Source organism: Lissotriton helveticus, chromosome 4_1 (assembly GCF_964261635.1).
Source record: "Lissotriton helveticus chromosome 4_1, aLisHel1.1, whole genome shotgun sequence".
Taxonomy (NCBI): Eukaryota; Metazoa; Chordata; class Amphibia; order Caudata; family Salamandridae; genus Lissotriton; species Lissotriton helveticus.
Genome location: NC_136063.1, coordinates 448,386,974 through 448,410,716, shown reverse-complemented (window position 1 = coordinate 448,410,716; position 23,743 = coordinate 448,386,974). Strand labels below are relative to the sequence as shown.

General features: G+C 44.2%; 1 protein-coding gene across 1 annotated transcript in view; it reads right to left on the bottom strand.

Annotated features, from left to right (window-relative positions):
• Positions 1-8,233: 8,233 nt before the first annotated feature.
• The window catches only part of CDH17 (cadherin 17), a 408,277-nt gene continuing 392,767 nt past the window's right edge, over positions 8,234-23,743 (bottom strand). Inside the window, exons 16-18 of the mRNA XM_078687034.1 lie at positions 17,975-18,091; positions 16,411-16,527; positions 8,234-8,516 (exon numbers count right to left, since the gene is read on the bottom strand). Of these exons, the coding sequence (XP_078543160.1) occupies positions 8,404-8,516; positions 16,411-16,527; positions 17,975-18,091 (347 nt within the window). The 3' untranslated portion in view covers positions 8,234-8,403. The remainder of the gene's footprint in view (positions 8,517-16,410; positions 16,528-17,974; positions 18,092-23,743) is intronic.

The window sequence follows — 23,743 nt, the reverse complement described above, 5'->3', positions numbered from 1 at the left end:
CGAAGGAATTTTAAAAGTGCTTGTAAATCAAGCGAGATGCCCCACAAAGCGAGCAATGCGGTGTGACCGCTCTGCTCAGGTCAGATGTTCCAAATAAATCAGCAAGACCGAGCCCTGCTCTTACCTTCCTTAAGAGGAGGTCGAGCGTCCATAGGCGCTAGAGCGTGTACTGCACGCCCGGCGTCCTTCCCTCATCCAATATGGCCTCCAAACTGCCCAACTGCTGAGGGGCAGCAACTAAAGGACCCAGTACCCGCAAAACGCGGCGATTTTACGATTACAATGCAGGTATGAGGAGCGGCGATTAAAAGCAGGGGAAAACAAAATAAAATATAAAATAAATACAAAAACGAAGGAATTTTAAAAGTGCTTGTAAATCAAGCGAGATGCCCCACAAAGCGAGCAATGCGGTGTGACCGCTCTGCTCAGGTCAGATGTTCCAAATAAATCAGCAAGACCGAGCCCTGCTCTTACCTTCCTTAAGAGGAGGTCGAGCGTCCTTAGGCGCTAGAGCGTATACTGCACGCCCGGCGTCCTTCCCTCATCCAATATGGCTGCCAAACTGCCCAACTGCCGAGGGGCAGCAACTAAAGGACCCAGGACCCGCAAAACGCTGTGATTTTACGATTAAAATGCAGGTATGAGGAGCGGAGGGCAGAGGGTTGTCATAAATTCCAGGAAACACACCCCTTCAACAAAAGAAAAAGGGAGAAGGTCCAGAGCTAACATTTTGGCAAGCTTAGCATTGTACAAACGTGCTATTGGGTGCTTGCGCTCGTATTTTCCCTCCTGCCTAAACATGCTAACAATGGTACGCTGCTTGGTATTTCTTTCAGTTATGCCCGATGCAGTACTTCGCGTCGCAGACTTCGCACCCGTACTCTTTGGTGTCTCTTTGTTACTTTTACTCTGGTGCCACTGAGATGTTGCTGATGCAGAGGATGTGGGATCTACCACTGCAGTGCTGGGGAGTCGGACAGGGGTACTTAGTGTAACACTACCAGATAGAATGTCTCCCTCTTCTTCCTGTTCGACCCGTGGACCTTCTACTGCTTCCCCACCAACATTAATGGTTCCTGCTTTTATGAGACGTAGGTGGTCCTCCCACTTGATTGTGTGGTGTTTTTTCATATGGGTCATTTGGCCTCTGGTACCATAGTTTGTACCAAGCTTACCACGACTAACAGAGGAATGACAAATGGAGCATATAGCAATGTTCTCCTCATTTGCGCTAACTGTAAAGAAGTCCCACACTGGGGAGCTTAACTTTTGTCTCCTGCTAGAGGTGCCACTTCCAATGCCAGATGAACTGGAGGTTGGGTGTTGAATTTTACTATGTGGCTGCGCAGTAGTACCACTACCTACTTCTGCTGAGGTGGGACTTGTGCTGGATGTAGGACGCTGCCGGCTCTGTGCAAATGTAAAAATGGAAGCTGGAGGTAGTTTTGGTGTGGCCTGTGTTGGTGGTATGCATGCTACATCCCTAGTCGCAGCCATTCTCGCTAGGGTTAAAATGTTGGTCTCCATGTCCTCAGGGCCAGGAGTAATGCTTGTGATGACTGGGTCTGACTCGTCATCACCATCATTATCCGGCTGTTCAACATCGCACTCCATAAGTGGTAGGCTTCCTGGAACCTTCCTTTTCCCTAGCCTGGTCTTCTTGGGATGTCTCTCCCTCTCATGCTCAGATTGTTGTGGCTCCCAATTGAGATCAAGATCATCAGAAGGGATGCTTGGCGAAGAACTCGATGGACTAACCCTCCTTTTCCTTGGTGGGGATTCGGAAAACAATAGATCTCCTGCATGAAGTGCTGCCTCGTCTTGCTCTGCATCAGGCTCAATTTCCTGAACTGCCCCGACTTCGGGAGGAACAACAACTACTTTTGCCAGTGGTGGTTCTTGAACAGCAACTATTGCAGGCGGTGGTTGTGGTTGTTGTTTTCGTTGAACATCTACTATTGCGGGCGGTGGTTGTGGAACAACTACTATTGCAGGCGGTTGCTGAGGTTGAACATCTACTATTGCGGGCGGTGGTTGTTGTTCACCACTTTTCTGCTGTGTTCCCTCCTGCGTGGAATATGTACTACTTTGAGATAGCGATAAGTTCAGGTCAGGCTCAGTATCACTGCTTTCCAGCATTAGGCTGGCTACCTCTTCCCCACTCATCTGCTTGGGCCTGGGTTGGTGGCTTGGGCCCACTGATGCAGAGGTGCTGGCCCCAGCTTGGACCCCGGTCACTGCTGCTGCAGACGTACTTTTTTTCCCCAAAAAGGTTTTCGGGTCAACACCAGACTTAAGTGTCACTTCCTTCTTCTGTTCTTCCTTCTTCTTCTCAGCAACTTTCTTGGTCTTGGAGGACCTGGTACCTGCCTTCTTTGGGCCCATCTTCTTCAGATGTCAGCAGCAGCACTCAGTTGCACAAGTTGTTGAGAATGATGTCTGGTCAGGTTAGTCACACCACACGTGACGTAGTACAGAAGGACGTCCGTCTGGCAGTAGAACAGGCGATGAATGATGACAGACACCTCCTCTTCAGTCTTTTGTGCACCTACAAGCAAAGAAGGCAGAACAACAGCAGTCAAATGTGGATTTTTGTTAGCTTTAATTTTAATTACTACTAGAAGTATTAGTACACTCAGTAAGAGTAAGAATAGCAAAGAACTAAAATGCAAATGTAGTGGAAGTGGAACTTGTTTATCCTTAATTTGTGCATCATTTCGGATGGATGCAGCATCAGTGACCTGCAGCAGATAGCAATGGTGATGTGAACAGTAGTAAGCCAACAGGAACAATGGCAAGACACAGGCCAATTTGTCAAAAACAAAACAGCACACTACTACTACCACCACAGCTCCACATGGGCACTCTCATCACAGGTACATGGGTAAAGGCCAGAAAACAATAAACTCAAACAGGCCTATATCCCTCCCTATATGGCCAGAAAAAGGAGGATGCCTGTTACACATCACAGCTTAATGCAAAAAAGAAAATCCCCATGGCTAAAAGGTTTGAAAGTTACACAACAACATAAACAACAAAGGCATTTACAGTTTACACCCAAACAGTTAACTACACCCCAAACACCACATTTGAAAATTCAATGCATTGCCACCCATGCCCTAAATGATTTTAAATTCAACAGACAAAATGGAAACCGCTACATCAAGCATCCCCGCTGGCTACCTCTGGGACTCTAGGCCTACTGGCAGAAAAAATCACAAGTTTGTAGGCCTGCGGCCAAAAAACTAAAGCACGATGGAAGGTCACACAAAATGGCCGCCCCCACATGGCCTGGCCACCCCCAAAAACATGAAAAGAAAGAGAAGACAGACAATCCATTCCTATGGCAAAAGGACATTGCTTGGCTTCACAAAATGGCGGCCAAGCCGCCCACATGGTCAGGCCACCCTCAAACAACAAAGTACAAAGAGGACAGAAACAGTAAGTGGTCCATGCTCCAAAAACTACAAGCAAATGACAACCTGAGGAGTTTCTTTAGCAAAATGAACAGCATCTACATTTTCGGGACGGTTTTAGGCAACTCGAGAGATATTGCTCGCGAGAATGCAAATTCGGCGTGTTCGGCAGCGCGAACTGTACAAAACGTCATTATCGCGTTCCCAAGCACGCACATTGGGCATGCGAAGAAGACAAAAACTGTAAGGTCACGTTGTAGCACTGTGCAAAGTTACCAAAACTACGCGAGCTGAATTCTAGGGTTACCTAGTGCGCAGAAAAAGCCATATTATTCAACACACACCCAAAACCTGCAATTCAACACCAAAAACACATTTTGCTAATCAATCCAAAGCCATCCATGACCTATGATGTTACACTTACAACTTAAACACCCCAAAATCAGTTGAACAACTTTCATGCACCCATGATAAGGACTCTAGTAGTACCCTTGGGCCTACTGGCAGAGTAGGCCACAAGCTTGGAGGCCTATGGCAAAAACACAGCGGCTACAAACATAAAATGGCCACCACCACCTGGCCAAGCCACCTACAGAAAGTAAATGAACTCAAGCAGGCCTACACTAACTACATGAACTTTTAGGGTTACCTAATTTTACTAAAAAAGAATTTAATTCCACTACAACAGAGTATGCAATTAAATCCAATGCCATCCATGATGTTTTACAGACACAACAGAAACATGCAGCAGACATACACAAAGAGTGATCCTTCCAGCTCCAATTCCAAATGAAAGTGAACACCACATGGACAAAGCACTGGGAGGAGCCTGGTGGACAGGAACAGGAAGTTAGAGACTCAGGGGCACTTCCTTTCTCTTGAAGAAAAGAGTAGAAACAAAAAGAGGACTCCTAGCCCAAAAAAATACAGCCAAATCACATTCTGAGGGGTTAAATGAACATTTTTGAGAAGATTTTAACATGCTCAGGAGATATTCTGTGCCAGATTGCAGTATATACCAGGTATGATAAATACTGCCTATTCTGAGTGCTCCTCTGGAAAATGAGCGATTTTCTGATTCAAATGCTGCATGTAACAGAAGTAACATCATTCCCCCAGTAAATATTGGCAGGTGTATCTACTGAAAGTTATCAAGGAATAATTGGAGGGATGTAGTAATTACTGCAAATCTCTGCATTCTTATACATGTGATAACAACAGTTTGCACAAGGATCAGAATCTACTCCTGACTTGTACTTATAGACAATGTAATCTCTACATTTGCAATGGCCTCATCCTCCTGACCCTCACCTATGAAAGTTCATGGTTCCACATCCACCCCTAAATCTATGACTGAGAAACGATGAGGCATATCTACTAGAAATTGGTGGAGCCCAGTGTTACACCAAAATTGGTAACGTCATGCTCCATCAGTTTCAACTGCAGGGATGTGCCGTATTTACAAGAATGTGGCGCACCCCTGCATTTTCCCTAGTGCTGGTGCTAAAAAAGCTGTCTAAAGCCAGCGCAGGCATCCTTGCACCATTCCTGCACATAAACAATCTTTACAGGCGATTTGCTGTTTCTATGTGTGCAGGAAAGAGCAAATTACGAGGAGAAATTAATAATTTCTCCTTGTATCGCCTGCTTAAAATCAGGTATTCCCTGGCGATATTTCTGGTGCTGCCCCATACCTTATAAATATGTGGCAGCATAAAAAAGCAATGGGTGTTGCGGCAGAAGGCCCACTGCAACACCCATTGCATGCCCTTTTCACGCTAAGTGCTGTGTAAATAGGGGCATTATTTACAAGACGCCGTTAAGCCACATTGAGTGGCTTATTGCCTCTTTATAAATAAGGCGAATGACTTAAAGCCACCAGAACGTCGGAAAAGTGACGTTCTGCTGGCGTTAACTCCTTGTAAATATGCCCCGATGTGTGCAGATTTTCAGAAGTAGTTTGGATCTTTGGTAGATGACTGCACATCCTGATTTTATGACTCAGGATCTGTCATTTGCATTTGCCACTGGTATTTTTCTGCACCTAAGTGAAACGTAGCTGCTTATTCTAAGTATGTTTAATTTAATGTAAAGTTATCTAATGTAAAAAACTGTAGCATGCTGAAGACCTTCCTATGGTGGGGCTGGGAATCTGCAGGTGATAATAGCAAGCCACGTGGGAGGCAATTGGCCTGCTGAAGCATGCATTCCAGAAGGTGGTAAAAAGTACAGGTAAGCAAAAAAAAGAGCCTCAAATGCTTCTACTGTGTGTGTAGAAGTGTCAGGATGCATGTCTGTGTATGTGAAGTTGATGTGCCCATTGACTCCCCCTGATATATTGTTGGCTTTTCATAATATCAGTAATTCTTCTGATACTTTACATACATATATGCCATGCCAGTGTAAAGCTTGTGTCCGAATCTGCATTGTTTTGAACAAGAGATATAATAAATGTATATTCACAAATGTAACATTTATAACTACAGTTCACAGGTCAAATTCCATGTTGTTAGCGTAGCATAGCTTAATCAACTTCAGAAAACACTGCTTAATGCCACACCGATTCCACTTTAGAATTACTTTCCTGATGAAATCAACTTGGACCATTATGATGGGGCAATACTATTTCGATTTTAGCTTACTGCATGATGGAATTCCACAGGCTACACCTGTCAACCCGCACAATCCTCAAAACCAGCTGTATCACTCACAAAGTCATCACGACCAGCGCTCCTACATATCTGGCTGACAAGCTAAGAATCTCCAGTGGCACTCGGCAAGCTCACAGCAGGATAGCATCAGATCGGAGGCACAGAAGTGCAAAAAAGACAAGCATTGGCAAAGCCAACTGGTCTCACCTATACAGGAGCTTTTGGCTTTGGCAATGTGTGTTGGCCATGTTGTGCACTAGTGTGGCTGCTGTTCAGCATGGCTAAGATTTAGTGGTGTAGAGTGTCGTAGAGTGGAGTTGGAAGAGTAGAGAGTAGTGTCGTAGACTGGATTTGTTGGAGTAGAGTGCCGTAGAGTTGAGTAGAGGGGAGAAGAGTTCAGGGGTTCAGTAGCAGTATCGTACAGTGCAGTGTCATAGAGTGCAGTGTCGTAGAGCGGAGTGACATTGAGTGCACTGGCAAAGAATGAAGTGGCATACAGTGGAGTGGTGTAGGGTGCAATAGCGTGGAGTGGGTTGGAGTGGATTGAGGTAGTGGGTGGATTGTATTGGAGTAGAGAGGGGTGGTTTGGATTGGGGTGGGTTTGATTGGGGTGGAGTGGATTGGGTTGGATTGAGTGGAGTGGGGTGGACTAGATGGTGTGGATTGGATTGAAGTGGGGTGAATTAGAGTGGTGTGGAGGGGGTGGATTGGACCAGACTGGAAGGTGCCCTCTCATACCTTTAAAAAATCACATTCATTTCCAAATAGTCAACTGCGGGGAAATCAGAGCCAAACCTTTCCAGCTATCCTGTAGTGTCCCGCAAGGGTCCTCCCTCAGTCCTACATTATTTAATCTTTATTTGGCCCCTCTGGCAAAACTCGTATGCTCTTTTGGTTTTTAGGTATTGTCCTATGCGGATGATACCCAAATCATTGTTTCCATTTCTGGCGATTGGGCAGGAGTAGCGTGCAAGTTTAGGTCTTGTATGGTGGAAGTCAGTACCAGGATGCAAGAGAATTGGCTTAAGATGAGCACCAAGAAGATGGAGATTTTGGTCTTTGGGGTAGAGGAATCAATTTGGACTGATCGCTAGTGGCTGAAGACATATGCCCACTACTGGCTCCAGAAACTTCAGCTAAAAACCTGAGGGTGATTTTCGATAACACTTTGATATCCGACTCGCAGGTCAATAGGACAGTGAGCCCCGGTTTCTAGATCACCAAGAGCCTGAAGAAGATCTTTCCTTTCCTCCCCGAGGATCTAAGCAAGTCGGTGATCATTGCTCTCATAACATATTGTCTGAACTACTGTAATGCTCTTTATCAGAAAGTCAACCAGTACTCGCTTAACAAACTTCAGGTTACCCAAAATGCGGCATCGCAGCTGGTGTTGGGCGTTCCCAAGCATCTCTCATGAGGGAGGGATTGTGGACACTCCCCTGGCTTCCAGTTAGGATCCTGTTGATCTTTAAAACCCTGTGCTTGGTTCATAAGACCCTTAACCAGCAGGGCTCTTATATTTAAGAACTGCCTTCAGCTTGTATCTTCACAGCCGGCATCTGAGATCGCCTGGTAAGAAGAAAGTAAAATTTCCCCCTTTCAGGAAGGCTGGATGGGGTGAGCGTGCCTTCTCAGTGGCAGCTGCTAGGATACGGAACACTCCCCCGGCAAATATTGCTGACACCAATTCTCATGCCATTTCGCAAGCATGTGAAAACCTGGGTTTGCTCACAACCATAATTGCCTTTGTTGGTTTCCCCCGTGTGTTCTTGCTGGTTATATCGCTTTGATGCCTTTTGGTTATATGCACTTTACAAATTACAAATAAGTGGACTTTCATTTTAGAGCCTCACTTTGTGAACATGCACTCTGCATCCTCATTCAAACCAAGATATTGGAGCCTTGTACAGTTCTAAAGGTGCTTTATGCCCTTAGTGGCAGGTCTTACGTGGTGGTGATTTCAGGATTTACTTGCTGTTATAATGTTTGGTGCAGGGCCAGTAGGGGTTTGTGGCCCTCGTCTTTCTCGGTATGTCAGTGGATACTGCTGTGGCTCCAGGTTTCGAATCCGAACTGCTTTAAATGTTCCCCTGCAATGGAGACGGTAAAGGAGTCCAGATTTCCAAGAAAGTGCTTCTATGTCAAGGATTTGGCCATGGACAAAGGTTTACAAAAAAGGTTTTTATTTCATTAAAAAAGACTTTGTGTGGTGTTCGAACATAAAATCCTGTAATATTTTGCTTTACATATTGTTTAGTTAGCGAAAAAAAAATCTGTATGTAAATTTGTAAAACTGGCTTTGGCACAACACACTAGGACAACATTTTGAAAGCACTTTATAGGCCGAGGTTTTCAGTTTCTTCGTGAGTCTTGGCATCACTCTTGCTTGCTTTCTTCTCCTTCTTTTTCTTGTGATTTAGTGAAATAAATACAGCACCTATTATTAGACCTTTAAAAAAACAGAAAGGTATGTTAACAGAGGCATACTGAATATTAAACCAAATACCAAACATTATTTCAAACAGTATTTCAAATTAGAACGACCACACTATTAATTTGGTTTGTTTTATTTTGTGTAATAGCATCATTGTTTGCTTGTATGATGTCATTCTTCCAAAATACTGCTTTTCTGATATTTCATTCATAACAAGTAATGCATTTAAACTTGGCTGAATATGACACAGAGTAAATCCATAATAACCAAATTTAAAAAACGTTATACCTTTTCATTGCAAATGTGCACAATCAGCTACAACAAACCAACACATGCCAAAAGACATTTTCCCCAGTGGTGCATTGATGAGCTATGGCCGTGAAAGGGGCAGCCATTTTGAAATGTGAGTGACAGAAAGGCAAACAATGACGGAACTACTTAAGAAGGGAATATAATGTGCAGAGAGACGAATTGCCATCAGTCTTAAAGATGCAAGAGTATGATCAGCAAGATCTAAATGTACAATTGGTATGAGGATGAGATGTTATTCAAGCCATGCTTGTGTGAGAAGGAGTGGAAGTCATGAACTACACATAAAAGCCAATAGAGGAAGGGGGTCGGCACAAAGCCCACTCTCTTAGTGTTTCTTCCTATTACACTTTGATTCCTTACTGACATGAAGTTGTCAAAAAACAGCTAAAACTCTCTGTAACTAGACCTAAAGGTGCACAGTTAAAAGTGCAATAGGATCACAAAATAAAAAGAAAATGCAGCAATTTGCTCCTGTAAGAATCCCCCCCCAAGGTTTGCCACAAATTTCCAACCTTTTTGAAATTCCTAAATAATTAATGGTGCACTTCTGGGAATCTGCAACTGCCCCACAGCGCTAACATATGTAGGTAGTTTCAAATATGGAAATTTAACAAGTGTACATTTCCACAAGGTTAAATGTGATGCAAAAGTGTGGTTGCACATGAGGTTTTTTCTCATTATGTATGGTAGTGGGTTGAACCACTTCTCCTGCCACTCTATCAATTTTATTGAGGCCCCCTTCCCATTCCAACCCTAAAAACATATTTACTCAGGCGCTTGAAAGGGATTTATTTTAAAACTTTTTCTGCGTGAAACCTCTCTAAAATTTGCTGGTGAATAACCTATATATGCTTGTTAGTGGCTATTCACCTACATTTGCTGGTGGGTCCACCCACGAACACCCATAACACCCCCCTGGTAGTAGAATTCCTGAAAAGGACGTCCAACATAGTAGTGGAGCAAACACCACATGAGTGAGCAAATCCTCACAATGTAAATGGGACCGCGCCCTTGTAAATTTCATTGTACAGTCAGGTGATCAGCAAGTTATATGTTCATTGATAACATCTAATGTACACTGCAGATCACCAGTTTAATCCTGTGTTGCCCAGTCCAGCCTGTTTATCTATCTGATAGCTAAAATACCATAAAATTAGATGACATAAAAATGTTTACCAAGATTTGCTATTATTTAGTGTGGCCACGCATGTGACACTATGTGGCGCTTCGTGATTTAAATTAGTGCAAACAGCAACCTAGACCATCTTTTCTGTACAAAATATGTTTAGCATTGAAGAGTTGTCACAAGCGCAATGCAGAGCATCAACCCCCATATAATCTATACAAATGGCAGGAACAGCATCAAGACCCATAGCATTTAGCACCACGCGAGAGCTTCTAAAACACTGACCTGACACTGCCTGAGATGGTAGTTCTAAATGAAAGCAGGATAAAAAAGGATCAAACGTTATTGAATATAGCATGATATTTCTACCTGTTGCACGTTTTATGCGGATTACCTTAGGAAACATGTCCTAGTGTTGAATCTGCACTGGAGGTACCGCTGGAGTATACATCTCAATAAAGTAGCGCTGGGTCGTCTTTGCGCCTTAGTGCAGCGCTTAGCAACTTTTTTGCAGTTTTTGTAGCGCAAATGCAGCAGATTTTATCATTGGCACAGAACTCTTGCTAAATTAATAACCTTTCCTTTTTTTAATGCCGGAAACTAGTAGTTATATCTAAAGTGTATTTCTAAACGGACCAAATGAGTGTCTGAATTGTAGATACTTATGTCTGAATTGTAGGGCATCAGAAGTGTTATGTTATACTTAATGAACAGAGCCGAGATGGAATGAATGCACATAGTTTAATAGTTCGAAAACATGTAAAAAGAATTGAAGTCAAGCGCTGTGTGGATAAAAATTCGTTAAGCTCTACTGTGGCAATTTTTCACATGGAAATGGATAGCTCTGTCCACTGGAACTACTCTAATAAACTGAGTGGCGGCTATATACGTTATGATCTGCATGTAATTTGTATTAAAACACTTCCTAATTATAGGAAATCAGACTGCAGAGCAGACGATGTTAACACCATCTGAGAACTTCACCTGTTCTGTTGTTATCTGGTGGAGGCCCGGCAAGCATCCTAGGACAGCACCAATGTCTTTTGTTTCTATTCCGTGTAATGGCGCCCCATGGAAGATGTCACTTCCTGATCCGGGATTATTAAGCTCCTAAATCTTTAATTTGCAGGTAGCCAGTGATCCCCAGTTAGGGCTGGTACTAATGAAAGCAAGGTCTTATTAAACAGAGTAAAGGATGCACTAGGTTCTTGTGCAGCTGGTCACTGTTAAAGTAACAGTAACTTACATTGAAGTTGAAACTCTTCCTATGTGGAAAAGTCATGATCATAGAGTTCCCTAAACTAAAGAGAACTGTATCTCAGTATCAGGGCTGCCGCTTACTCAAGGAAAGGTTTGGGAGGGTGTCAGGTAGCGGCGATGCCAAACTGTTGTCCAAAATATGGGCGTTTTTAGTGCAGGTGGGAATGCTAGCAGGCAAAATGCATTCGCCAGAGGCAATGAGATGCCTTCCATTGTTACTGCTGGAAGCGATTTCTAACTGCTATTTTCAACGTTAAATAGACTTTAGAAATCTGGCCCCGAATTCCATTAGTCTAGGTAGTGAAGTCTCAGGGACTTAGACCGAAGGGACACCATCTGCAAAGATACAGTATTTCAATTCAATTCTGCATCATTTGTTTTTTTATTGAAAATGGACCACAACTCCAAATCTATCCACTCCATTACATCTGTTTTCCTATATGTGTCCTGTTAATAGGAAGGAGCTTCATGAAACAATGTCACTTTGTAGAGGGTGGCAACAGCGGCATTATGCATAATGATGGCTTCCCTGCAGCATGTGATGAGGGAAGCCTGAGTCAACCGTATCTCACAGATAGTCATTATTCGGGGGCTGACTGGGGTCCCACTGATGATTTGGAGGGGCCCTTCTAGAATTATGGGGATTCCCAGCACCGCAGGGCCTTCTGGGCCCTGAGTAGCAAACATCAAATTCTAGCACAGGCACAGGTAACACGTTTAAAGTCTGCATCATTGTGACCTTTGTGTGCTTGCCACGTGCTTAAGCGTGACGCTCGCATCGCTTTTGTGTGACACTTTGAGTGACACTTTATGACAAACTTTTTCATGATGCATCAGTAGAAAAAAATGCCTTTCATTGGTATAATCTATGTAGCTGAAGCAGAAAAACTGCCCCGACAGTTGCAGAACGTGCTGTAGAATTAGTCCTACTAACTGAGCTGTAATGGAGCATAAGGAGGCCTCCCCTAGGTGCAACCTCCACTACCAGCAGTCTTTAAATACCCTTGTGTTGTGGACTTGTTGGTAAGGGTTCCATGTATGGAACCAGGGGTGACATTCATTGCTTTCTGTGGTGGAAGAAGGATGTCCTTGTGGTTTTTGCTGCTGAGAGATATATCTTCAGGCACAGGAATAAAGTGGTACTTTATTATACTGCCTGAATTATAACTGCAACGCCTTGCCAGCATCTGAATCTCACTTACAGTAACACACTTGCAGCATTCCCGCCCACCTTTCAGACTCCTGTATTGCTTCCTCTCTTCAGGCTCTGGCGTCACTTCCTCTATATCTGCTCCCACAACACTCATTGTATTACGAGTAACTCCAAAAACGAACGGAATTGGCTCTAAGAGACCGCACAGGTGTTTTGTATTCTTAAAATGTATGCAATAGCACTCAACCTGCTAATTGTCCTACTGCTCCGAAACCGTAAGCCAAACTGAAAAACAATATACAAAAGAGAGTGCTTATGAAGTCCAATGTTTTTACGCATAGGCTGGGCTGCAGTTTGATGTTGTGAAGAATAAAGAAAATCTTTTTTGGAATATCATATCATGAATACTGGTTAGATAGAATCTATGGGAAGAATTCGCATGTTTGAATGATCTGGATTGATATGTGATTAAGTGAACTTTCAGTAAAAACACTGGACTTGCTAAGCTCTCCCTATTGAATATTGTTTTTCACTCATTGTATTGCAGCTTATCCACTGGTTTCTAGGATCATGGTCCTACAGCAGCCCTATCCCTCAAGGCTGTGGCAGCACACTTTCTACCGGTGTCCTGCAGTCCTCAATACTGGCCCATTAGGATTCCCAAATGCAGCATCTCCACCCTCTGTGTACCATCCACTCCATTCTGGAATACGCAGCATTCCTTTACTTTAGAGTCATAAGTCATCACAACCCAGGTTCCTGTCAGTGGCGTAACGAACCTTGAGGGGGCCCCCCTGCAGGGTACGTGAAGGGGCCCCCTCCGGACTCAAGCTAGAGCTCCCCAGCAGAAGTGCGGTGCTGACGGGGCCCCCTGGAGGGTGAGGGCCCCCCCCCCACACCACGGGGGCTGCAGGGGCCTGTGTTACGCCCCTGGTTCCTGCAGCTCGGGCCTGCTTCAGGCAACTGAAGTGTCCCTACCCTTTATGTTTCCTCAGCACACCCTCATTTCAGGCAAGATCTTGTAGACCTTTTTTTGCGCGCCTCGACTACCTCTTTATTCAGAACTATAATACACTCTTCCTCTTCTAAATTTGTGTTCATCCCAAAAATAAAGAAGGCCAGCTGGGGTGCCAGGAGTTTCTCATTCTTAGCCAGAAAACTTTGGAACTCTCTGCCTCTATCCTTAAGATCTCAAGCTAGTCTTACCCTCTTCAGGAAGTCATTAAGGGCGTGGCTCTTTGTCTCCTCTTGTAAATACGCTCTTTGTTTCACATAAAGTTGTTTTGAGGTTCCGCTAGCGCCATGACACTTAGGTGTTTAGGTGCTCTAGAAAACCTTTCCTTACTTACTTCATTCTCCCAGCAGTTTCTGCCCCCTCCCACAACAGAATGCCCGTATGAAGCTGCTGTGCTTTATAAGCTCATTCAACCATTCATCTCTTCCAACACCTCCTTCCTGTGCCAGTGGCGGCTCGCATAGGGCGTGCTGCGAGGTGGTGAGGAGGGGAGGTGCGGGGTGTAGTAAACTCGGACATACGACAGAACGGAGGAACGTAATAATTACTTTCCTCCGTTCCGTCGTATGTCCGAGTTTACTACCGCCCACCAGGGGCGTAGCACAGGCCCACGCATCCCCGCAGCGCGGGGGGCCCTCAAACTCAAGGGGGCCCCCTCAGCGCTGCCCTTCGGCCTGAGAGCTCCTAATAGAGTCTGAAGAGGGGCCCGCCACGTACCTGGCAGGGGGGCCCCCCTCAATTATCGTTACACCACTGCCGCCCACCCTGTCCCTCCCCCACCCCGGCCCTATGCGAGCGCCACTATCCTGTGCCCCTGAAGCTCTGCCACAGTGCAGACTGCTGGCCTGACTGCCGGCTGGCTAATGCCTGTGCCACACCTCATGCCAGTCCTGGCTGTTATTTGATCCGTGGCGTAAGTCCAAGTTGCCCTGTGCCTTCTGCTGCTCGGCTTTGTGTAGGTTTTACTCTACAATCATATTTTACATGCTTGTTCGATTCCAACGTATTTATTCATTAGGTTGTATTCTTGTTCTTGTTTTTCCAGCAATCCATTTATTAAAAATTATTAAATTTGGCATCGAATCATACATGCACCCTTGTATCCCAATGAGTTTTGGGGTGACCTTCATTAAGGGGCTGTTTTCCCATGTAGTGGAAGGGTAAGACTTGCACAGTTTTAGGTGGAAGCCTGCTGCTGAAAAACAGGGCAGTTGAGACCTCAGTGGACTTAGTCAATGGTCTTTCAAAATCATTTTTTCAGAAAGTTGCAAATACATGTGGTGTCCCACAACCTTATTTAAGGTGGAGTTACCATCATGAGTTATGCCTAGTGCCCTTCAAAGTATGCCACTCCTGATGAGAGAAAACGCACAAAGGCTCCGGTGTTCAGGGTGAAAACTCCATCTGTTGTTTTTTCTTATTTTCTGGAAACAAACTCCCATTGTAGGAGTTTGCTCTCAGAAATCAAAAGAAATTTGCTCAGCGGGTGCATCAAAAATGGTGCCCACTCAGGAAGGCATCAGTGCCATCACTCTCTGGGATCCTCGAAAAGCAGAGCATTCCCCATCTGCCTGAAAGGGCAGGGCTCCCTTTGGTGCCCTGGTGGGTGGCAGAACACCCCCGGGCTCTATAATGAGGCCCTCTGTTCTTTCCATATACACCTCATTCTAGCAGTGTTTCCTCCCCTAGCATAGATAAAAGCAGATACCCATTAAGCACCTAGGTCTGAAATATGGGGTACATTTACCAGGATTCGTACTTGTGCACAAATTAAAAGATCCCTCCAGCTTGTGCGCACAATAATTTAAGAAGTGTTTGAACCCAATCTTGGCAGCCGAGGTTACTCTACAGCTCCACTACTTTTTTTTTTTGATTTAGAATTTTTTTTTATTGGCATACAAAAGAAGGCCGTACAAAAATATATATATACAGATGTGCGTACAGTGATGGCGGTCTTGTCTATGAACAGTCCATTCGTGAGTTCGTTCTCCCTCCACTGGGAGAGGAAAGAGAGAGGAGAGAAAGAAGGAGGGGGGGGGGTCGAGTGAGTGGGCATGCTCGTTGTTGTCTTTTACTCCACTACTTTTTAAAGACAGAAAGTGAGTTTAAACATTCTGATGGCTCACACTGTGCCTTGTCCCACAGACTTTTTTATTTCATAAAAACTGCACAAATTAACCCCTCGTTACGACAGACCCACAGGAGATGTGACACCTATCGCACTCAATAAAATCACCTCAGGTGCTGGAATTGATCGAGCGACGTCAATAAACTTAATTACAGGTATTTCCTCAATAATGCAGAGTAACATGCACATTTCTGCGATTAGTACCACAAAATATGCATCGTCAAATAAATACCTGCAGGTTCGACTTGCTGAAATTTCACAGGGTATGGAATCTATATGGCAACCAGTAATTACAGGGTAAAGTATAATTTGCATTACTTATATTTCTGACCCTGCTTGAAAGGGTTTTCACAGGGGTTGGACAGCGTTGGTGCACTTGTAACCAGGGCCTTCTTGAATCTGTACCTACGTTCATTTACTATGGAAGAAGGAACAGTCCATTGACTTCAGAATTCCACCTACCTTAGAAAGACCAGTAGTATTTGCTATGAAACATGTACTGATGAATGTAGTATTTCTACATTGGATGTATGTCGTTACTACGCATGCATTTACAACGCATGCCTTTACGACGCAAGTCGTTACAACGACTTGCGTTGGGGGGCGCTGGATAGTGAATAGTTTAATTTACTATTCCAACTCCAGTCCCCGTGGATCGTAGGGAAGGAGTTGGATAGTAAATTAAACTATTCCCTATCCTGGAGCACCCCCAACGCAAGTCGTTGTAACGACTTGCGTTGTAAAAGTTGCGTCGTAAAGGCACAGCGTTGTAAAAGTTGCGTAGTAAACGTTGTTCCCCTTCTACATTTGTAGCATGTAATGCAGACAATGGCATACGAAGAGGCTGGGTGGGGATTCTGGCTCATCCATGTCTAATGTTGGAAAGCAGAGTCTTCGATGGGCATGGATACCTACCAATGAACGCCAGGACTCCGACCAGGATGCCGACGGCCATTCCCACCGTTGGGAAGTTGGAGCCTGTAGACTCTTCTCTCAAGCACTGCTTGGCTTTGGTGCAGCTGCACACATTCACTGCAGAAAACGACAAACGCAGACCTATTACACCTACAGTACCTCATGCATTAATACGTTGTTGTTACCGCAGACTAGGTTAGTTAGCCCAGAGGCTGGATGCTCGTTTCTGCAGCTTACCCTTAACGTGGGTGAGTGTGAGTGGCAGATTGTATGCTTCAGTTGTGATGGGCAAGTCAGTATCCTCAGGACTTGGAGCAGTGCTTAATTTGAGCTAGGGGAGGCAGGTGGGGCCCACCAGCACTCAGTTTTGGGAACCATTTCTATTTTGCATCATCAGAAGATGACACTGACAAGGGAGAGAAAGGCAGTGAAGAGGCAAAGAGGTGGAAGAGAAAGATGGAAACACAGCTACAAATCGAGAGCGTAGGGATGGAAAAGGACCTTGTTAGAGAAAGATGGAGGGGCAGGGCGTGGGAGGTGGTGGATGAAAGGAGAGGAAGTGCAGCAAACTCTAGATATTCTTGGCATCCGGTTGTCTGTGCAATAGGTACCACTGGTGGCGGGATCCTGAGGAAAACTCTGGGCACCTACACTCATTCGTTTACACATTCGGCACTGCCATGGAGGGTGATTTCCTTGTAGCGGCAACACATCCTCCAACCTTCCACCAATACAGCGCAGAACCACAGCTTGAACTGAGCTATGGGAGAGGAGGTGGTAGAGTTCTGAGGCTAGAAAATGAGGAGAGGGGGGCAGTGGCGTAGCCAAGGTGTCACAGGCCCTAATGCAAGCACAGAAAATGGCCTCCCACCTTGTGGTGTGCTAGTAATAAAGTCGAAGTAGGCTCCGGTCAACTCTCAACCATGGTGCCACTGCACCTTTAGCACTATATATAGCTACCCAGCAAACGAGAGGTGTCAACTGCGTGAGCTAGAGGGAGACTGATTTGGGGAGACACCTCGGGGCACTTTGAGGTGCTGAGGAGGGGGATGATGCTGTTAACTATTGCCAATAAAAACTGTTCATTAGAACATTTGGCGACTGCTGAAGCCGAAAGAGTGTATCAGAGAAGTGCATGGTGCTGTGTTCAGAAATATGTCTCCATCCTTGGTGTTAGCAGGAGCCACACTATCCCAATAATTGCAAAGGGGCCCGTGGAGTGGGAGGGCTCTGCTCCTCAATGGCTGCTATTTGCCTCCATAGGGCACATGGAAGCCTTACTATGGCCCTCACTGTCAGGGACCTGTGGTGTGTCAAGGCTTCTCAATACAAAGCTAGAACTCGCATTAGCAAACACGAAAATAAAGCATTTCTTCAGTTTTCAAAGTAATTATGGGTTACCTTAAATTTTGTTTATTAATCAGCGCACCTACACCAACGTTTCATGCCGTTATGGAACTAAACATAGAGTTTACAAAGCATACCGAACTAGACTGGACATTGTTTATGTTATGTTAATGATGATGATGCAGATGATGATAATATCCTGAAAACTGTACAGTACCTCGAACATAGACCTTTCCTTCCAAAGGAGGAGTCCCTCTGTCTTTAATTTTTATTGGGACGTTATAGAGTTTCATCTCAAAATCCGTGTGCTTCATTGTAAGGAGAGCATAAGTCACTGTAAAAGATTTTAAACCATATAAGTTTAAACATTAAACATATTTGTTTACCAAATTTGAACAATATTCGAAGACACTGTCATGCACACTTCCGACAACATTAACAATGAAATAGAGAATGCATAGGAAAACATGCAAACAACACCAGGCAGAGTAACATCAGTTCAGAGACCCCAAAACAGTATAAATGGTTAGACAGGATTATAGTGGAAAAAGAAAAATTTAAACTGGAGTAAGGAGAACAGGTAACAACTTAGGGCCTCTTTACGATGTCGGTTGGAAACTGAACCTCCCAACTCCTTGTTGGATTCGGTTCTGACCGACTCGCGGTCGGAGGTTCCGACCGAACGATTATGATGATTCCGAACACCGTTCGTAAAGTCTCCCATTGACTTCAATGGGAGACTGTGTTCCGACCGACAACACAGGCTCCCATTAAAAAAAGGGGTGGTTGTGGGAAACCTTGCACCCTGTGGCGGGTGACCCATGGTGCCTGCCACACTTTACATGGTTTTACATGGGGGGGGGGTACCCCAACGGGAGGTCTCAGCACAGAGGAGAGCCTGCTAGGGGCCCCCCAAAGTCAGTTTCCGACAGCCTTTTCATGTCGGACAGATCGTGCCGGAAAGGCTGTCGAAATCCAACATCATAATCAGTCAGTCGGAAATGCTGTCTATTGAGCTGTACGAATCAGCTCCGACTGACTCAGAGTTTCAAAATGCCGGTCGGAACTGAGTCAGAACGACCGAATGGTTTCCTTCTATCGTAATCAGTTGGTCGGAAATGTTTCCGAGTCGGTCAGAAAACATGGGTTCTGACATGAGTTAGGAAAATTCGAATGCCATTCGGAACATTTCCGACCGACATCGTAATGAGGCCCTTAATGATGACTTACCCAGATTTGCGGATATATCATCATGCCATAGTTCCAAGTACTGTCAAATTTAATCATAACCCTTCTAGATTCATAAAACACATTTTCTGTAGAAGGTCAAAGAACCATTCCTTGAACCCACCATCATTCATGCAGCCTACACTTGCTTTTCCAATTGCTCAAAACAAGGTTCTTATTGGCCTCTTGTTTCATATATCCTGACGAGAGCCCTTAGACCAGGTAAGAGCTTGCGGTAGGGCTAGAGCCTGTTCTGAACTGTGCAATGCTTTCCCAGTTCAGCATCAATTTATATCCAATAGTTCTCTTTTGATAGAGGGTACATATATTCTTGTTCTGTTAGGCACTATTCATTGCTTTTGTGCTGCTTGAATTCGTGTGTGTGATGTCCTTGTGACATGATGCCACCTGGAGTAAGCTGTGCCTCAAAATGAATACACTAGTAAAGGCTTACTGTCCCAGCACTGCAAAACTTTCAGAAGCAACAACTCTGTAGGAAAGTACTCAATTTTCCTGCAAGTAAATCCACCACTATTTGCAAAGTGCTCACACTAGTCATTTCCTTTGCACAACGTCGTGACTCTGGGCTCATGCCTCATCTCTTCAGCCCTACATCTTGTACTCCCTTTCCTTTTAAAGTCACAGTATGAACATTTCTTAGTATCTCTCTTTTGTTCACAGAGTCCTAGGTTCTTGCTAGAGATCCAGGGACTGTGATTGCTTAGAGAAACTTTCTCTTCATTTCCCCAAGTCTGTCTGGGCTTACGGCATGCTCTGATTAGTCCATCCATAAAGATCCATAAAGATCTAAGGCCGCATTATAGATGTGGTGTGTTTCCCTTCATTGAGCTCGGCGCACCTTTTAAAGGTGCGCCTAATGCTATGAAGGGAAATGCACCGTATTATAATGACTGTACTGCCCCCAGGGTGGCCGCAACCTTGCACTGCATTGAGGGCAGTGCACTCATGTGATGCAGCCGCTCCATGTTTTCCCAGTGCAGGCAACAACACGCCTGTACTTTTAAAGGGGTTTAGAGATCCCCTTCCAGGCGGGTGCAGTCAGTGAGTGCAGCCACCTGAAAGGGGATGTCTGAGGGTTCCATAGGACCCATTTTACCGGACCTTTTAAATGGCACACTGTCAGTGCGCCGCCTGAGGGTTTCTTTGCCTCTGCACCTGCATCTGTAATACGGCGCGGGCACAGAGGCAAAGAGATTCCCTCATTTACATAAGGCATGCCCCCAAGCAAATGAGTATGTCGAAAATGGTCCTGGATATAACTCACGACACAATAGATGTACACCCTGCAATTATTTTAAGCAAGTTCAATCTTTGGCAAAGTCAATTTGCACCTTAGGAGATGTATAACTTACAACCAGCAATATTAAATGCAATAAACCCAACATATAAATTTCAAAACAAAATTGTTATATATCACAAATTTATTTACATACTAAAAAATTTTTGACGATCCAGAACAACTGTTGATAACAGAAAATAAGTAATAGATTCAGAGAAAGGGGGTGCTCAAGTGAATTGAAAAGAAACAATTAAAAAGATAGATGCAGAATAGGTTAATACAATCAAAAAGCGAAATTTGCCATTTAGAACACAGAAAGCCTACCCATACATTATTATATACATAATTTACAATGGGAATAGGGAGTTGGGTGTAGGCAGGGCCTCAATAGACAGCATTTCCGACTGACTGATTATGATGTTGGATTTCGACAGCCTTTCCGGCACGATCTGTCCGACATGAAAAGGCTGTCGGAAACTGACTTTGGGGGGGCCCCTAGCAGGCTCTCCTCTGTGCTGAGACCTCCCGTTGAGGTACCCCCCCCCATGTAAAACCATGTAAAGTGTGGCAGGCACCATGGGTCACCCGCCACAGGGTGCAAGGTTTCCCACCCCAGCCTACACCCAACTCCCTATTCCCATTGTAAATTATGTATATAATAATGTATGGGTAGGCTTTCTGTGTTCTAAATGGCAAATTTCGCTTTTTGATTGTATTAACCTATTCTGCATCTATCTTTTTAATTGTTTCTTTTCAATTCACTTGAGCACCCCCTTTCTCTGAATCTATTACTTATTTTCTGTTATCAACAGTTGTTCTGGATCGTCAACATTTTTTTAGTATGTAAATAAATTTGTGATATATAACAATTTTGTTTTGAAATTTATATGTTGGGTTTAATGCATTTAATATTGCTGGTTGTAAGTTATACATCTCCTAAGGTGCAAATTGACTTTGCCAAAGATTGAACTTGCTTAAAATAATTGCAGGGTGTACATCTATTGTGTCGTGAGTTATATCCAGGACCATTTTCGACATACAAATTGCTACCCAGGTCCTGTGACTAATTGGGTTAACCCCATTGATTCAATGGTCCCAAGCAAATGAGGGCATGCCCCTTGAAGATAGAGCTGGCGCTGTATGAGCGCCAGCCGCGGCTTTAAGTGGAATGAAACAACTGGGGGGTCTTTCCAAGGGGGGTGGTGATGTAATTAAGGGTGTGGCTTAAAAACATCTAAGCTAAAAATCTGTCTTTAGCATAGTGTCCCGCCCGACTGGTATTTTGCTGCTGCTGTCATTGCAAATATATATGGCTTTGTCAATGGTTGTTAACCGCTTCCGTGCGGCGCCGATTCCGCCCCTGTGCTGGACATTCCAGAACAGGGTGCGGTAGTGACGGAACCGTTCCGTCATCAGCACAGCTCAGCCGTGACTGATGACGGAACGGTTCCGTCACAAGCATCGAGGGGTTAAATGCCTAAGATAAATAAGCAACAACTATGGCTTCAGTGTAAAAACATTGACAATGCTTCAGTTTTTAAATGATGAGACTGTGAAGGAACTATACGGAGTCTGTTTGAAGTTACATCAAAAACAGGGAAGGGTGCTACTGCTGAGGAGTTAAGACTTGTTTTTCACCATGAGTGCAAAAATGGAGAGCCCAATAGGGACCTGTCTCAGCACCTGCTTTTAGAACTGCCGGTGCTGAGTACCGCCACGACCCGGCCCACTTAAAGCCCTGGCGCCTGCGCTATCGGTATTACAGAAGGGGCCGCACAAGTGTCTGAGCGTCCCTTCTGTAATACCAAAGGGCCCCGGGGGCGAGCAAAGCAGGCGCAAACACCCGTTGGGCACCAGGGGCATGTTGTGTAATACGGCCCCTGAAGCTTACTCTCAACTCCGGGTGGTGCAGTGTGGATCTCCAGTCATTCCTGAAGGAGAGAGTTACGCAGGATTAGAGATCTGCATGAAAATTATACTGAGCACATAAGATGAGTGTTCTTCGTCAGCTTTCATAAGTGAAAAAAATATTAAAATAACAAGCAAACTTAAAGTGGGTCCCTCCTTGTGTGATATTTCCACAAACACATTGAAGAAACAAAACTGAGAAAGTAAAGTAAGTGGACATTCAGAAACTCCCAATAGAAGTGGAAAAATATTTGTTAATCCGTTAGAGACATTTCAATAAATGGCTGGGAGGTGTCACTGTATAGCCTTCAATTCCCAATAGCGTACCTGGCTTCTTATGCAAATAGTAGTTTATTAGAGTAAGAACAGCCATTTCGGAAGTCACCAGTAGACACATTGGTATTCCCCTATTTCTTTGGATATTTTCTCGATATGACAGAGTGGCTTCAAGTAATGTTCATAATGCCACATTACAGAGGATGTTCTGAATCGGGTCCAAACGGTCTAAACTTATTTTTTTAGTAGCATCATTTCCCATGGTGTGCCATCATGTCGAGAACCTTTTAACAAAAGATCCCATGTGTACTCGTACAGATCCTGCAATATAAAATTGCATAATAATATGCTACCAGCAGGCACATAGCTTCAAGGGGTGTGATGTTTGATGTGCGACTCCCCCTCCCCCCAAATAAATTCATTCTTGGCTTTGTAGTTGGGCCTGGGGTCCAGAGTCCAGTTTGTTAATCTGTGTCAGGCTTTCTAACACAATAAAAGACAAAACAGTGGCCTTTGATGCAAAAGAAGTGAGAGAGACAGATATATACATCTGGTGGCTACATTTCCAAATGTGAAACCGTATAACCTGGAATCAATACAAGCTTGCCTGCTTCCCAAAATTGGGTAGTACTAGACAATTATTTTATTTCACACATCTTCCTTCTTCTTTATTATCACATATGAGAGCACTGTTAAATACTTGAGTTCAGGATGTGTACCCTATAAGCACCTCTTATGTCTGATATAATAGACTATAATGTTGCTCCATCTATAATAAGAATCTAGGCCACATTCAGGGTTTACATGACTACTGACTCGCCTCTTGGTTCACTAATGGCATTGTCGTGGGTAGGGGAGTGAGCCATTAATGTTTCTATATTCATGGTTAAAAACTATCACTTTTAATAAATGTCTGTCTGTGCAGTGATATAATCTGATATACACAGGTGAAACACTTCCGCATGTTCAAGAAATACACTTTTTTTATTTTGAAGAGACTGTATCAACATTTTACATTTTGTTTTTTGCACTATATACATGCTAGACGGTTTCATGGCTTGGCTCATGAACGGACTCTTACAGCCAATCCACGCCCTTGGCTTGGCTCGCCCTCTTAATTTGTCAGCACACCCTTTTCTATTTCTATTAATTTGTCAGCACACCCTTTTCTATTTCTATTAATTTGTCAGCACACCCTTTTTTATTTACAATTTGAGATTAGTAGATGGGACCGTTAGTCACTTGATACAATGATTTACAAAACGTGAGGATGGA